We start from the raw sequence: 13562 nt of genomic DNA on the forward strand, positions 1-13562 counted from the left end.
GTGATAACTAGTGGAATTGAGAGGAAATTTTAAATAAGTTTTTAAGTGAAATATAGGAATACTTAAAAGCAAAATAAAAGGAAATATAGTGCCTTAAGCAGTATTTGAAAAAATCTAGTGTAATAACATTTTTCAGTCATCTACGTTTGATACTTAGATTTTTACTTTAAAAAAAAATTTTTTTTTAACATTTATTTTTGAGACAGAGAGAGACAGAGCATGAACGGTGGAGGGTCAGAGAGAGAGGGACACACAGAATCTGAAACAGGCTCCAGGCTCTGAGCTGTCAGCACAGCTGGGCTCGAGCTCACGGACCGTGAGATCATGACCTGAGCCGAAGTCAGACTCTTAACCGACTAAGCCACCCAGGAGCCCCTAGATTTTTACTTTTGATAAATTGAATAGATTCTCCGTTGCCAAATATTGTTGAACATTATCAACTGTCTTGTAATTTCATTTCTTCTGTTGAATCTTGCTGTGGGTAAACTGCAAAGCCTCCAAAGTCACCAAAACTACTAGCCTTAGAAGGTTATTAACATATGAATGGTAATTTAGGTAAGTAGGGAAGATAGTGACTTCAAGATATCAGAAGTTGAGAGTTCTCTATAGATTGTGATGAAATTTAATGAAGGAGTCATGACTTTTTAAAACATGGCTCAGTTAAATTCTCAACAAAATGTTTTGTATCATTAGACACAAATAAATATACTAAATTAAGTTCAAAAAAATTTCAGAGTACAGTGCTTACTACAGTATTCTGAAATGTGAAATGTGGGGGCACCTGGGTGGCTCAGTTGGTTGAGTGTCCAACTTCAGCTTGGATCATGATCTCACGGCTCATGAGTTTGAGCCCCACGTCGGACTCTGTGCTGACAGCTCAGAGCCTGGAGTCTGCTTCAGATTCTGTGTCTCCCTCTCTTGCTGTGCCCCTCCCTCATTCATGCTCTGTCTCTCTTTCTCTCAAGAATAAATAAAACATTAAAAAAAAAATTGAAATGTGAAATGTGGTTAACATAGCATTTCATGTTTAATTTTAATCCTTTCTGTACTAGAATTAGCACAATTATTGGAGGTAATTATATGACTTATTAGCTATAAATGAAAAATTAAATTATATAAGTACTTGTACTTGCAGAACATGATAAGGTATAGGAATTTGTCAGTCTTTTTTACCACTGTATCTCCAGTACAAGGAGATATTTGTTCTATAGTACAGGAACCCAGTAAATATTTGGTCAATGAAGGAAGGATCCATATTTAACTTCATTCAAACATTTTAAGCATTTTTTAAAACATTGTGCATTTGTAAGTTTTATGTCTTGGCTTAATTTTATGAATCTTTTTTTTCTTACAGTTAAAGGACTGCAATGTTATTGCAACAAAGTTAGTTCTAATATTGGATGACTTATTATGGGTTTTAACTGATTCCCAGTTGAAGGCTATGGTACAATATGCAAAATCTCTTAGTGAAGCAATAGAAAAATCAACTGAACAAAGGAAGAGTATGGCTCCTGAACCTACACAGGTAAGCTCTTAAGAGGAAAAACACTTGACCTGTAAATCGAAATGGTTAGTTGTTTATATGAAGTAGATTGTAAGACTTTGAGTCTGAGAATCTTTTTTTTTTTTTTAAGTTTATTATTTATTTATTTATTTTGAAAGAGAGAGGGAGGAGGAAGGGAGGGATGGTGAGAGAGGGAGAGAGAGAATTTCAAGCAGGCTCTGTGCCGTCAGTGCAGAACCTGACAGGGGGCTTGAACTCATGAACCTTGAGATCACATCCTCAGCTGACATCAAGAGTCAGATGCATAACTGACTGAACCACCCATGTGCCCCATAGTCCAAGAATCTTTTATCTAGATATCTTATTGGGCGCCTGGATGGCTCAGTCGGTTGAGCGTCCAACCTCGGCTCAGGTCATGATCTCACGGTCTGTGAGTTCGAGCCCCGCATCAGGCTCTGTTCTGACGGCTCAGATCCTGGAACCTGCTTCAGATTCTGTGTCTCCCTCTCTCTCTGACCCTCCCCCGCTCATGCTCTGTCTCTCTCTCTCTCTCTGTCAAAAATAAATAAAACATTAAAAAAAAAATTTAGGGGGGCGCCTGGGTGGCGCAGTCGGTTAAGTGTCCGACTTCAGCCAGGTCACGATCTCGCGGTCCGTGAGTTCGAGCCCCGCGTCGGGCTCTGGGCTGATGGCTCGGAGCCTGGAGCCTGTTTCCGATTCTGTGTCTCCCTCTCTCTCTGCCCCTCCCCCGTTCACGCTCTGTCTCTCTCTGTCCCAAAAATAAATAAACGTTGAAAAAAAAAAAAAAATTAAAAAAAAAAAAATTTAGGTATCTTACTGTATAATTTCTACACATGGTATCTCTATGAAAGATAGGTGTTTCTATATATAGGGTGCTTATTTTGTTTGGAGCTCTGTATTAGGCACTAGAATTAATGATGACATAAAACTATTTGATATTATAAACACCTCTTTTCAGGAAGTTAAATACATCTTAATTACTAAAGTAAAGGCAGGGGTGCCTGGGTGGCTCAGTCTTTGAGCGACTGACTTCAGCTCAGGTAACGATCTTGCCGTCCATGAGTTCGAGCCCTGCATCGGGCTCTGTGCAGATAGCTTAGTGCCTGGAGCCTGCTTCAGATTCTGTGTCTCCCTCTCTCTCTGACCCTCCCACACTCATGCTCTGTCTCTCTGTCAAAAATAAATAAACATTTAAAAAAAAAAAAAATAAAGGGCAGACAGGAAAAACCTGGGTATAGTCAAGGGAGAAATGCGAGAACAGGGCAGCAAGTGTAAAACCCTGTGGAAATGCTGAAATTGAACACAAAACTGTAGTGTTGTATCTATTCTTAACAAAAACAAGGGATATTGTGAAACCCTATTTCTTTGAAGCTATTTCTAAAGAAATAGCTTGTTGGTGATCTCACTTGGTACATGGAAATGGCATACACCTATGACTATCAAATTGGCATTATTTACTATCTACCTGCTATGTCATAAGGAACAGGGCTAGACACTGTGAATGTAAAAATGAATATTGTCTGACCCTGTCCTCAAGGAACTCAGGATATAAGGTATAACAGGAAGTCAAGTATAAAATAAGTCATTGCAGTGCAGCTTAAATGCTGGAGTGAAGGAACCATAGAGGCATAGAGAAGTTTTGGTCAACTGTTTGCATAGTTTGGAAAGGCTTCACAAAGAGGATAATGAAATTAAGTCTTAAAAATTAGAAGTTCACAGGTGAGGGAAAGGATCTTTCAGATGAGGGAATAGAATCTGCCAAAGTGTCTTGAATGGTGTTTCCTGATAAAAATAAGGAGTTTGGTGTTACTAGAGCAGTGTTTTTGAGAGTTATGTACACATGCCTCTCTGATACACACCTGTCCAGGTTTTGAGGAAATTGGCTTCTACATATACCACTTTGATGTATTGTGTTCTTTCTTAAACTTTATCTGCTGCTTATGTTAAAACGTTGGATTCCTTCTCCCTTTCCCAAACTACTCTTACCTTGTTTGACAAATGAAAGGCCACCTTCTTACTTCTTACTCATTCTTACTATGATGGATTTGTCCAGTTTAAGGAAAAACTTAAAAAGTTTGGGGTGACAGGACAGAGGTAATTTGAATTATTGTTACTCATGTTGGAGTGAATGACTAATGAATAACAAAGTAACAAGTCAGGTGATTTCCACTCCCACTTCTTTGCTTTCAACACATTTGAAGTAGGATCTATAAATGTTACCTATTAGATTATTAAAAATAATTTTTTAAAGATCATTTCATGAATCCTGGCATGTAACTTGAAGGAGTTCAAAGAGTCGTGCCATATTGCTAAAGTAAAACTCATTTTCATTGCAATCTACCTATTTATATGAATAGTTTTCTTAGTCATAAAAAGAAATAAAGAATTGATGGTGACCCTTTTATCATTCTACCAGTAAGTAATATTTATCCAGTGAGATATCTTCATAATTCTCTGGGAGAACCTAATTTTAAGTTTAGTGAACAGAACACTGAACTGTAACACAGAGTAATTTTTTGGGCAGGTAGCCTGAGTTCAGGCAGAAGTATGTGGTGACTAGATGTAAAGGGCATTCATTATATGTTGAAGAATTTGGACTTTTTCCTGTAGGCATATGGAAGTCACTGGAAGTTTTTAAGTACAAAAGGACAATCAAATAATGCTTGGTGGTATTATAGTGGATGGACTGAAGAAGAGAAAGATTACCAGTCTAAAGAAGGGGTGAACTTGAACCTCTGGTAATGGTTTGAAAGAAGAAATCTACAAACCAAGTTGGGGAGAGATATCTGAGTGTTTCATCAGTTGAGGATGAAGAGCAAAATTGAGGATTTTCAAATGATAATTTGTAGTTCCATTAGCCAGTAAAGGGAATGCAGAAGAAGGAAGCAGGTTTGATTAAGGGAGATAAGGCTAAAAAAAGGTAATAATGAGTTCCATTTTGAAATTGAAAGAACATAAAGAAGTACAGGAAGTAATATTTTAAGTGTTACCATCATGAACACTAGTCTGTCAAAGTTTGCAATGAAGATTTATGTAGTTTAGGGTGTCAATAACAGAGATGGTAATTGAAATTAAAGGCTAATAGACAAAGTTTTGATGTTACTGTGGGTCTTACTTATACAACATGTGGATATATTTGTATAGATTATCACAGATTAGGAAACTAGAAAAAGGACAAAGTTCTGTAATCCAATCACCATAATAAAACCAGTGTTAGCATTTTGAAGTATTTCCTTAAAGGTTTTTTTTTGCCTCAGCACCTGCATTTTTCTTAGTTTTAGCAAGTGTGTAGTAAGTGGATATATACAATTTTCTTCCATATTGTTAGTCTTTAATTTTTATTTTTGGTTGCTCCCTAATATTTCATAGTAAAGTTACTTAATCATTCTAATTACCTTCAAGTTTCTTTCTTGGGTGGTCATTGTCACATTAACTACTTTAGGTATCATACAGAATGCCCTGATTATTTGAGGACTAAGAGAGTGGATTAGAGAGTAAAGTAGTTGACAGTGTTCCTTTGCTCAGTCTGACAACTTGACAGCCATCTTCTATCATAAATACTTGATTAGCTTCATCCTTTTCTTCCCTAAAAGGGAAGAATACACAGGAAACCAGGAAATGTTAAGATTATTCATTAGGCAAAAGAGTTTATAATGCCCACTCACCCCCCGACCCCAAACAGCATGTAAAAACTGAATCTACCACAACATTAAGAGAAAGGTTTCTATGGAGATTAAGGTTTATGTTTTGTGTATATCAGTATTTATGTTGATGAAGAACATAAAAAAACATGGTTAAATACAGGGTAATGTTTTCCTTCAAAAATAGTACAATTGTATACATAAATAGTAGTCTGTTAAGGCTGTGAAAGTAGAAGAACATAAGTGATTTTTCTTATGGAAATTAGTTTGACAGTTAATTAGTGAAAGAATTTTTCTTGAGCCCCCTAGAATTTAAGGCTTCACAATTATATTTCATCTTTCCTTTTCTTTAATTACTGTGGGTCCTAATCATTTTCTTTGAGAGATTCTCATTTAACTGAGTATACTTTGAAATTCATTTACAGGTAGTTCTTAATAGATAATGTATAAATATGTATACATACAAAATGTACTTTAATTTTTCATACATAACTAACTACACTTTTATTAGTGAATTGTTCTTAATTAGAAACTTTTTAATACTTCTTGATGAAAAATTTGGTCTTCATTCTGTTATTACCAAATTTTCATGTACAGTTTTGTATCTTATAGATAAGATGATCTTACCGTATACTTATATAGAATCATTTTAGGCTATTATGTTCACATAAGTCTTTACACTTCAGCATTATTCTATACTTTTTCACTTTGGGGAGAAAAGAACTTGACTCACAGTCTCTTATAAATCTCTTCCACTTTCTGGCTTCTTCCAAGTTCAAAGGACATGCCACATCACTTTGGAGAGGTATCAGGGCACTTACAGTACTACACGATATCACAAGCACTTTTGCAAAGAAGTGATTTATTTCTACAGGATATATAATAGTGTATATAACTGATATATACAATGCTCACGTTTGTTTCTTTTTTAATATGTGGAGCTAATACTATTTGAATAAGCTGGCTTTAATAGTTAATAAATATATTTTCTAAAATAAGGGCTATAAATATATAGATATAATTATTCAAGTATTTTAAACATTGGTTTCATATTCAAATGTGTATAGTTTTCCAATTTTTAGATTTAATTTTATTCCCATATAATTCAGAAAATATTTGGGGTGGAATTGAGTCATTGATAGAATAGAGATATATTAGCTTATTTTTCATGACTTTACTACTAAAGATATTTATTTAAGTTTTCTTGTTTGTGGAAATTCAAATATTTAACTTGTAGTGATAAGGCAGTTTTGAATCTTTTAGAGCTCGGCAGTAGCCCCATCTACCCAACAAGTGAAGACACCACAGACTTCAAATGCTCCTGATCTAAATGATGCAATTGTGAAACTATTCAGTGACTTTGATGTTAAAGAAACGTCTCATCATTTAGTGATTTCTCATCTAGATCTACACATATGTGATGACATTCATGCTAAAGAAAAAGGTAATAAAAGCTGCTTATTTCAAACTACTTTGATTTATTTTTAGGATTGCCTACGAAACTGGATTGTTTATCATTTGTAATATATCTTGTACAATGACTGGTCATAATTTTATCATTCATATGAGATGCATAGATGAAAGTTGTACTTTTAAGCAATATATATTGGTATGAAATTTTTTGGCTTTAGTAGTTAGTATTTCAGCACAATTAATTATTAGCTACAGATGCTAACAGTAAAATTAAGTTTAAAAAATCAAGGACTGAATAGATGACATCCTTAGAGGATGATGAAATCTTAGACTTGCCTTTGAATTAACTTTTTAATAATTTTGAAATTATGTATACATTAAATTTTAGTCCATACTCAATTCATAATTATTTGCACATATGTTTCCACATGGTGGTCTATCTGCATTTTTCTGACCCCATTTGCATGTAAACACAACTATGTGGCTGTTTAACATTTCTTGTGTCTCTTCTCCAGTAATGCTCCCAAAATTTGGTTAGGAAGCCAAATTCCAGTTAGTTAAGTTTGTTTTCTTTACTTTTCGCTTTTGTTTCTCTTACTTTTCTTAATTTAATAGACACAGGTAATGGAGAAATAGGAAGCTCTTCTTGGTCACTTTGAAAATCTGTGGTTCTGTAATCTAGGTACTTGCATTTCTTTCTCTGTTGGAGAGTGTCCCCGGCCCATAAGTGTTGGAAGGGTTTAGCGATTGGTCCTACTTCTAGGACAGTGGTTCTCAAACTTTGGTGAGCTTGAGGATCTCTTTAAAACAGAGATATCTGTATCTGACCTCTCTACCTCAGATCTGAATCACAGTCTGCATCTGTGAAAATTGTTACTCTGTATTTTTAAAGCTGAGACTGACCTTGGATATTTAGCAGAAGTTACTCTGCCTTCATCAGATAAGGCAGCCAAGTACCAGTGACCAGATAAAAGGGTGGAATGGAAAAGATGAGGAAGATTTGGAGTTTAGAGAGGGATTTGTTGTCTTTTCTTTTGTCTACCTTTGTGTCATTTGTCTTAAAGTTGGTATCTTCTTTACTGATTTGACAGGAAAATGAAAAAGTTAAAATAAACCAACATAACAAAATGAGGGGGGTCAAGGTTAAGTAATCAGCAAAAGAATAGAGACAAGTGTCTTCCAAGTTTTTGTTTTGTTTTGTTTTGTTTTTTACATTTCTCACTCTTTATACTCCCTCATAGAATAAGCTGAATTATGTTTTTTAAGGGGAAAACTACTCCACCAAAGTATTTCCTTCATGGTACAGATTTGTTCTAAAATCCAGAAAGGTCTGAAATGAATCATATTCATTCATACCTGGTTGTATCTTAATTTGTATTTTCTGTACTTGCAGTTGATTTATCCATGCTGTGTTAAAATTTGATTTTTATGTTGGAGTTACACTGAGTTGTGATCTGCTTCTAATCTTAATATAGCTATGTGACTTTGAACAACTACCTAATCTAGTAGACTCAAGTTCTTCTTCAATAAAAGACAAGATGATATAGTATAGTGGTTAACATTTCTTGGGTTCAAAATAAGCTCTGTGTTTATTGCCTGGTAAGACCTTGGTCTGTTTAATTAACCTGTTTGTGTCTCAATTTACTTGTCTAGAAAATAATAATAATAGTAATAGTATTTATCTCAGGGTTGTGAGGAAGAGCAAATCAATAAGTATAACTAAAGTATTTAAAACAAAACAATATTTGGCATATGGTTAGAGCTATAAATATAAAAGTTCTACTCTTTTTGTACCCTCATCTTCTAGCTTTGTACAATGCAAATGATAGGGGCTCAGTAATACTAATTAGATTGCATTGCATTTCCTGAATTCCTTAATGTATATTGTTCATGACAATAGAGAGACAATCATGGCTTAGACTGCAAGTACAATACATGAAGTGTTTCTGATATTTGCTAATGTTTCTTTCTCTTTCTCTCAATGCCAAATTTTTAATTTTCCCAGAGTCAAACAGACGTATTACTGGAGGGGCTATGCAACTGTCTTTTACACAGCTAACTATAGATTATTACCCTTATCACAAAGCAGGTATGTATAACAATTTCTTTAACAGACATAAATCTTGCCTTAAAGTTATATAGTCAATTTATCTCATTTCTTTTTGTATTTATTATTTTTTAATTCATTTTATTTTGTATTTATTTTAATTTATGTTTATTTTTTATTATTTTAATAGGTAACATACAGTGTCATATTAGTTTCAGGTGTGCAATATAGTGATTTAACAGCTGCATATATTACTTGGTACTTAGGACAAGTACACTCCTTAATCCCCATCACTTATTTCATGCAACCACCATCCACCCCCTCTCTCATCTCTATAATTAAGAGTCTGTTTCTTAATTTAGCTCTGTTTTCCCCCCTTTGCTCCTATGTTTTCTTTCTTAAATTTCACATGAGTGAAACCATATGGTATTTGTCTTTCTCTGACTGACTTACTTTGCTTAGCATTATACTTTCTAGCTCCATCCATATCCTTGCAAATGACAATATTTCTTTCTCTTTTATGGCTGATAATATTCCATTATGGATTGATACTACATGTTCCTTTATTTATTCATCAATCGATGGATACTTGGGCTGCTACCGTATCTTGGCTTTATCCTTGTATTTTGCAAATTTCACTATGGTATGTCATGGTGTTGACCTGTTTTTGTTGATTTTGAAGGGAGTTCTGTATGCCTCTTGGACTTGGATACCTTTCTTTCCCCAGATTAGGGAAGTTCTCAGCTATAATTTGTTCATATAAAGCTTCTGTCCCTTTCTCTCACTCTTCTTCTGACACTCATATGGTATAGATTTTGTTTTGCTTCGTGGAAACACTTGGTTTTCTAAGTCTCCCCTTGTGTCTAGTAATTTCCCTCTTTTTTTCAGCTTCATTGTTTTCCTAATTTTATCTTCTACTTTGCCTGTTCTCTGCTTCTTCAGTCCTTGCTGTCACTGTCTAGTTTATTTTGCATCTCAGTTACAGTATTTCTTAATTCATCATGACTAGTTGTTAGGTCTTTGATCTCTGCAGCAGGGGTTTCTCTGGTGTCTTCTATGCTTTTTTAAAGCCCAGCTAGTTGTCTTATGACTTGTTCTAAATTCTTGTTCAGGTACCTTGTTTATATCTGTTTTAAGCAAATCCCCGGGCTGTGATTTCTTCTTGACCTTTCTTTTGGGGAGAATTCCTCCATTGTGTCATTTGGGCTAAGTTTCTATCTTTGCGTGTTGTAAAAGCTTGTTATGATTCCTGCAGCTGAGCACTACTATATTAAAAAGGGGTCATACACTGTCCAGGGCCTGGTACTCCAGATTGTGTTTCAGGTATATGCTGTGTGTACTTTGCTGTTGTGTTTTGGCAGCTCTTTCCCACTGGTCATTTCTTTGCAGAGCTCTTTGCTTGCAGTGTTGGAGCGTTTAGACCTTTAACTAGGTGTGCTTTGATTTGTTTGTTGAAGTAACCTGGGAAAAAAGAGGTTGGGTGAAGCCTGATTCCATAAAAAGAGAAAAGGAAAGGTAACAAACCCCACAAACAATCAAAAAACTATAAAGCTGATTCCAACAGAAAAGAAAGAAAGAAGAAAAGAAAGAAGAGAAAAGAAAGAAAAGAATAAAAAAGCCTAATTAAAAAAAAAAAAAAGATAAAAGGAAATGACCAAAAAAAAAAAAAAGAAATCAGAAACTATGATCCTGATTCCAAAAGAAAAAAAAGAGTTGTCTGTTGGTGCCTGGGAGATGGTGGCTGTGATGGTCTGGAGGAGAGGCCAGCTGTGGCTGCCTTGGCTCAGAGTCAGTCCTGCCCCAGAAGATAAGCAGTTGCCAGGCATAGGGTGGGAGGGTGTTCGTGTAGGTTGGTCCCTGCCTCCCCCGGGGACTCCTGTGTTGCTCTCTGAATTCCCACCGTGTTGGTGTTTGGGGGGAAAATGAAGCCACCCAATCTCTCATTCCCGGACTAGGGATCTCAACCCCTGCTATTTAGGCAGCCCTCACAAAGTAGAGAGGGAAGTCAGTTAGCCCTGTGTCAAAACTCTCTTGTGTTTTTCCTTTGGCGTGCAGCTGGGATTCAAAACTGACGGTTTTCTATTCTGTTGCATATATCTGTGCATCCATTTTTGTGCTGGTATCATACTGTTTTGATTACCACAGCTTTGTAATATAACTTGGAAGTCCAGAGTTGTGATCTCTCTAGCTTTGCTTTGCTTTTTCAAGATTGCTTTGACTATTCAAGGTCTCCTGTAGTCCCCTACAAATTTTAAGATTGTTCTAGTTCTGGGAAAAATACTGTTGGTATTTTTGATAGGGATTGTATTAAATGTGTAGATTGCTTTGGGTAGTATAGACATTTTAACAGTATTTGTTCTTCTAATCCATGAACATGAAATGTATTTCCATTTCTTTGTGTCATCTTCTATTTCTTTCATCATTGTTTTATAGTTTTCAGAGTATAGGTTCTTCACCTCTTTGGTTAAGTTTATTCCTAGGGATCTTACGGTTTTTAGTGCAGTTGTAAATGGGATTGATTCTTTGACTTTTTTTCCTGCTATTCATTATTGGTGTATAGAAATACAAGAGATTTCTGTACATTGATTTTTTTATCCTGAAACTTTATTGGATTCGTTTATCAGTTACAGCAGATTTTGCTGGAGTCTTTTGGGTTTTCTGTATATATTATCATGTCCTCTGCAAATAATGGAAGTTTTACATCTTCCTTACATATTTGGATGCTCTTTATTTCTTTTTGTTGTCTGATGCATGGCTAATACTTCCAGTACTATATTGAATAAACATGGTGAGAGTTGACATCCTTGTTTTGTTCCTGACCTTTCCCCATTAAAAATGTTTGCTGTGGGTGTTTCATATATGTTCATTATGTTGAGGTATGTTCCCTCCAAACCTACTTTGATGAGGGCTTTTTTATAATGAATGGATGTTGTACTGTGTCTAATGCTTTTTCTGCATCTATTGAAATGATCATATAGTTTTTATCCTTTTTCTTATTAATGTGATATTTCACATTGATTGATTTGCAAATATTGAACCACCCTTGCAACCCAGGAATAAGTCCCTACTTTATTGTGCTGAATGGTTTTTCTAATGTATTGTTGAATTCAGTTTGCTAGTATATGGTTGAGGATTTTTACCTCTGTGTTCATCAGGGATATTGGTTTGTAGTTCTCTTTTTCACTGGTATCTTTATCTGGTTTTGTTATCAAGATAATGCTGGCCTTGTAGAATGAATTTGGAACTTTCCTTCCTTTTCTATTTTTGGGAATAGTTTGGGAAGAATAGGTATTAACTCTTCTTTAATGTTGGTTAGAATTCACCTGTGAAGCCATCTTGTCATGGACTTTTGTTTGTTGGGAGTTTTTTGATTACTGATTCAATTTCTTTGCTGCTTCCAAATTTTCTATTTCTTCCTGCTTGAGTTTTATTAGTTTATATGTTTCTAGGAATTTATCCATTTCTTTTAGGTTGTCCACAATTTGTTGGCATGTAGTGTTTCATAATCTCTTATATTTGTTGTTCTGTGGTCTTGGTTATTTCTACTCTCTCACTTGTGATTTTATTTATTTGAGTCTTGTTTGTTTTTTTCTTGATAAGTCTGGCTAGAAATTTGTCAATTCTATTGATTTTTTTTCTAAAGAAGTAACTCCTGGTTTTATTGATCTGTTCTTTTGTGGTTTTGTTGTTTGTTCTTTCCTTTGTTTTTCTGTATCACTTATTTCTGCTCTAATCTTTATTATGTCCTTCCTTCTACTGGTTGGGGTTTTGTTTTTTCTTCTTTTTCCTAGCTCCTTTAGGTGTAAGGTTAGGTTGCCTATTTGAGATTTTTGTTGCTTCTTGAGAATGATCTATTTGTCAATAAACTTCCCTTTTTAGAACTGCTTTTGCTGCATCCCAAAGGTTTTGGGCTGTTGTATTTTCATTTTCATTTGCTTCCATGTACTTTTTAATTTCTTCTTTTATTTTCTGGTTGACCCATTCATTGTTCAGTAGCATGTTATTTAACCTCCATATTTTTATGCTCTTTCCAGATTTTTTCTTGTGGTTGACGTCTAGTTTCATAACCTTGTGGTCAGAAAAGATTCATGGTATGACTTCAGTCTTCTTGAATTCATTGAGATCTGTTTTGGACAGTATTTCATGTGTACTTGAAAAGAATGTGTATTCTGCTGTTTTAGGATGGAATTTTCTGAATATATCTATTAAATCCATCTGTTCCAGTTTGTCATTCAAAGCCATTATTTCTCATTGATTTTCTGTTTACTTGATCTGTCCATTGATGTGTAAGTGGGGTGTTAAAGTCCCCTAGTATTATTGTATTACTATCAATTAGTTCCTTTATTTTTGTAATTAACTGTTTTATGTATTTGGGTGCTACTGTGTTGGCAGCCTAAATATTTATAATTGTTATATCTTCTTGTTAGATTGTCCCCTTTTTGATTGTATAGTGTCCTTCTTTGTCTCTTGTTAAACTCTGATTTGTGTCATATAAGTATTGCTCCTATGGCTTTTTTTGACATCCATTTGCATGATAGGTGTTTTTCCATCTCTTCACTTTGAATCTGCTGGTGTCCTTAGGTGTAAGATGAGTGTCTTGATGGCAGCATATAGATGTATCTTGTTCTTTTTGTGCATTCTGTCACCCTGTGGCTTTTGATGGAAGTGTTTAGTGCATTTACTTTCAACGTAATTATTTACAGATGTGTATTCATTGTCATTTTATTTTTTTGTGGTCATTTGTGATGATTTTCTCCTATCTTTTTTTGTTTCTCTTTCATGGTTTCCTGATTTTCTTCAGTGATATGTTTGCATTTCTTTATTTTTTCTTTGCATATTTATTATTGGTTTATGATATGGTTACCATTAGCTTTGTATATAACCTCTTTTGCAGATAGCAATCTATATTAATTTGGTCATTTAGATTTGATCCCAT

The 13562-nt window shown here is 34.7% G+C and overlaps 1 protein-coding gene across 1 annotated transcript in view; it reads left to right on the plus strand.

The window, feature by feature from the left end:
* BLTP3B (bridge-like lipid transfer protein family member 3B) overlaps positions 1 to 13562 on the plus strand; it is a 113766-nt gene that overhangs the window by 55416 nt on the left and 44788 nt on the right. Inside the window, exons 7-9 of the mRNA XM_025926661.2 lie at positions 1355 to 1525; positions 6430 to 6610; positions 8585 to 8668. Of these exons, the coding sequence (XP_025782446.1) occupies positions 1355 to 1525; positions 6430 to 6610; positions 8585 to 8668 (436 nt within the window). The remainder of the gene's footprint in view (positions 1 to 1354; positions 1526 to 6429; positions 6611 to 8584; positions 8669 to 13562) is intronic.

This window comes from Puma concolor, chromosome B4, assembly GCF_028749965.1.
Source record: "Puma concolor isolate L17-30 chromosome B4, mPumCon1.1.hap2, whole genome shotgun sequence".
In the NCBI taxonomy this organism is placed as follows: domain Eukaryota; kingdom Metazoa; phylum Chordata; class Mammalia; order Carnivora; family Felidae; genus Puma; species Puma concolor.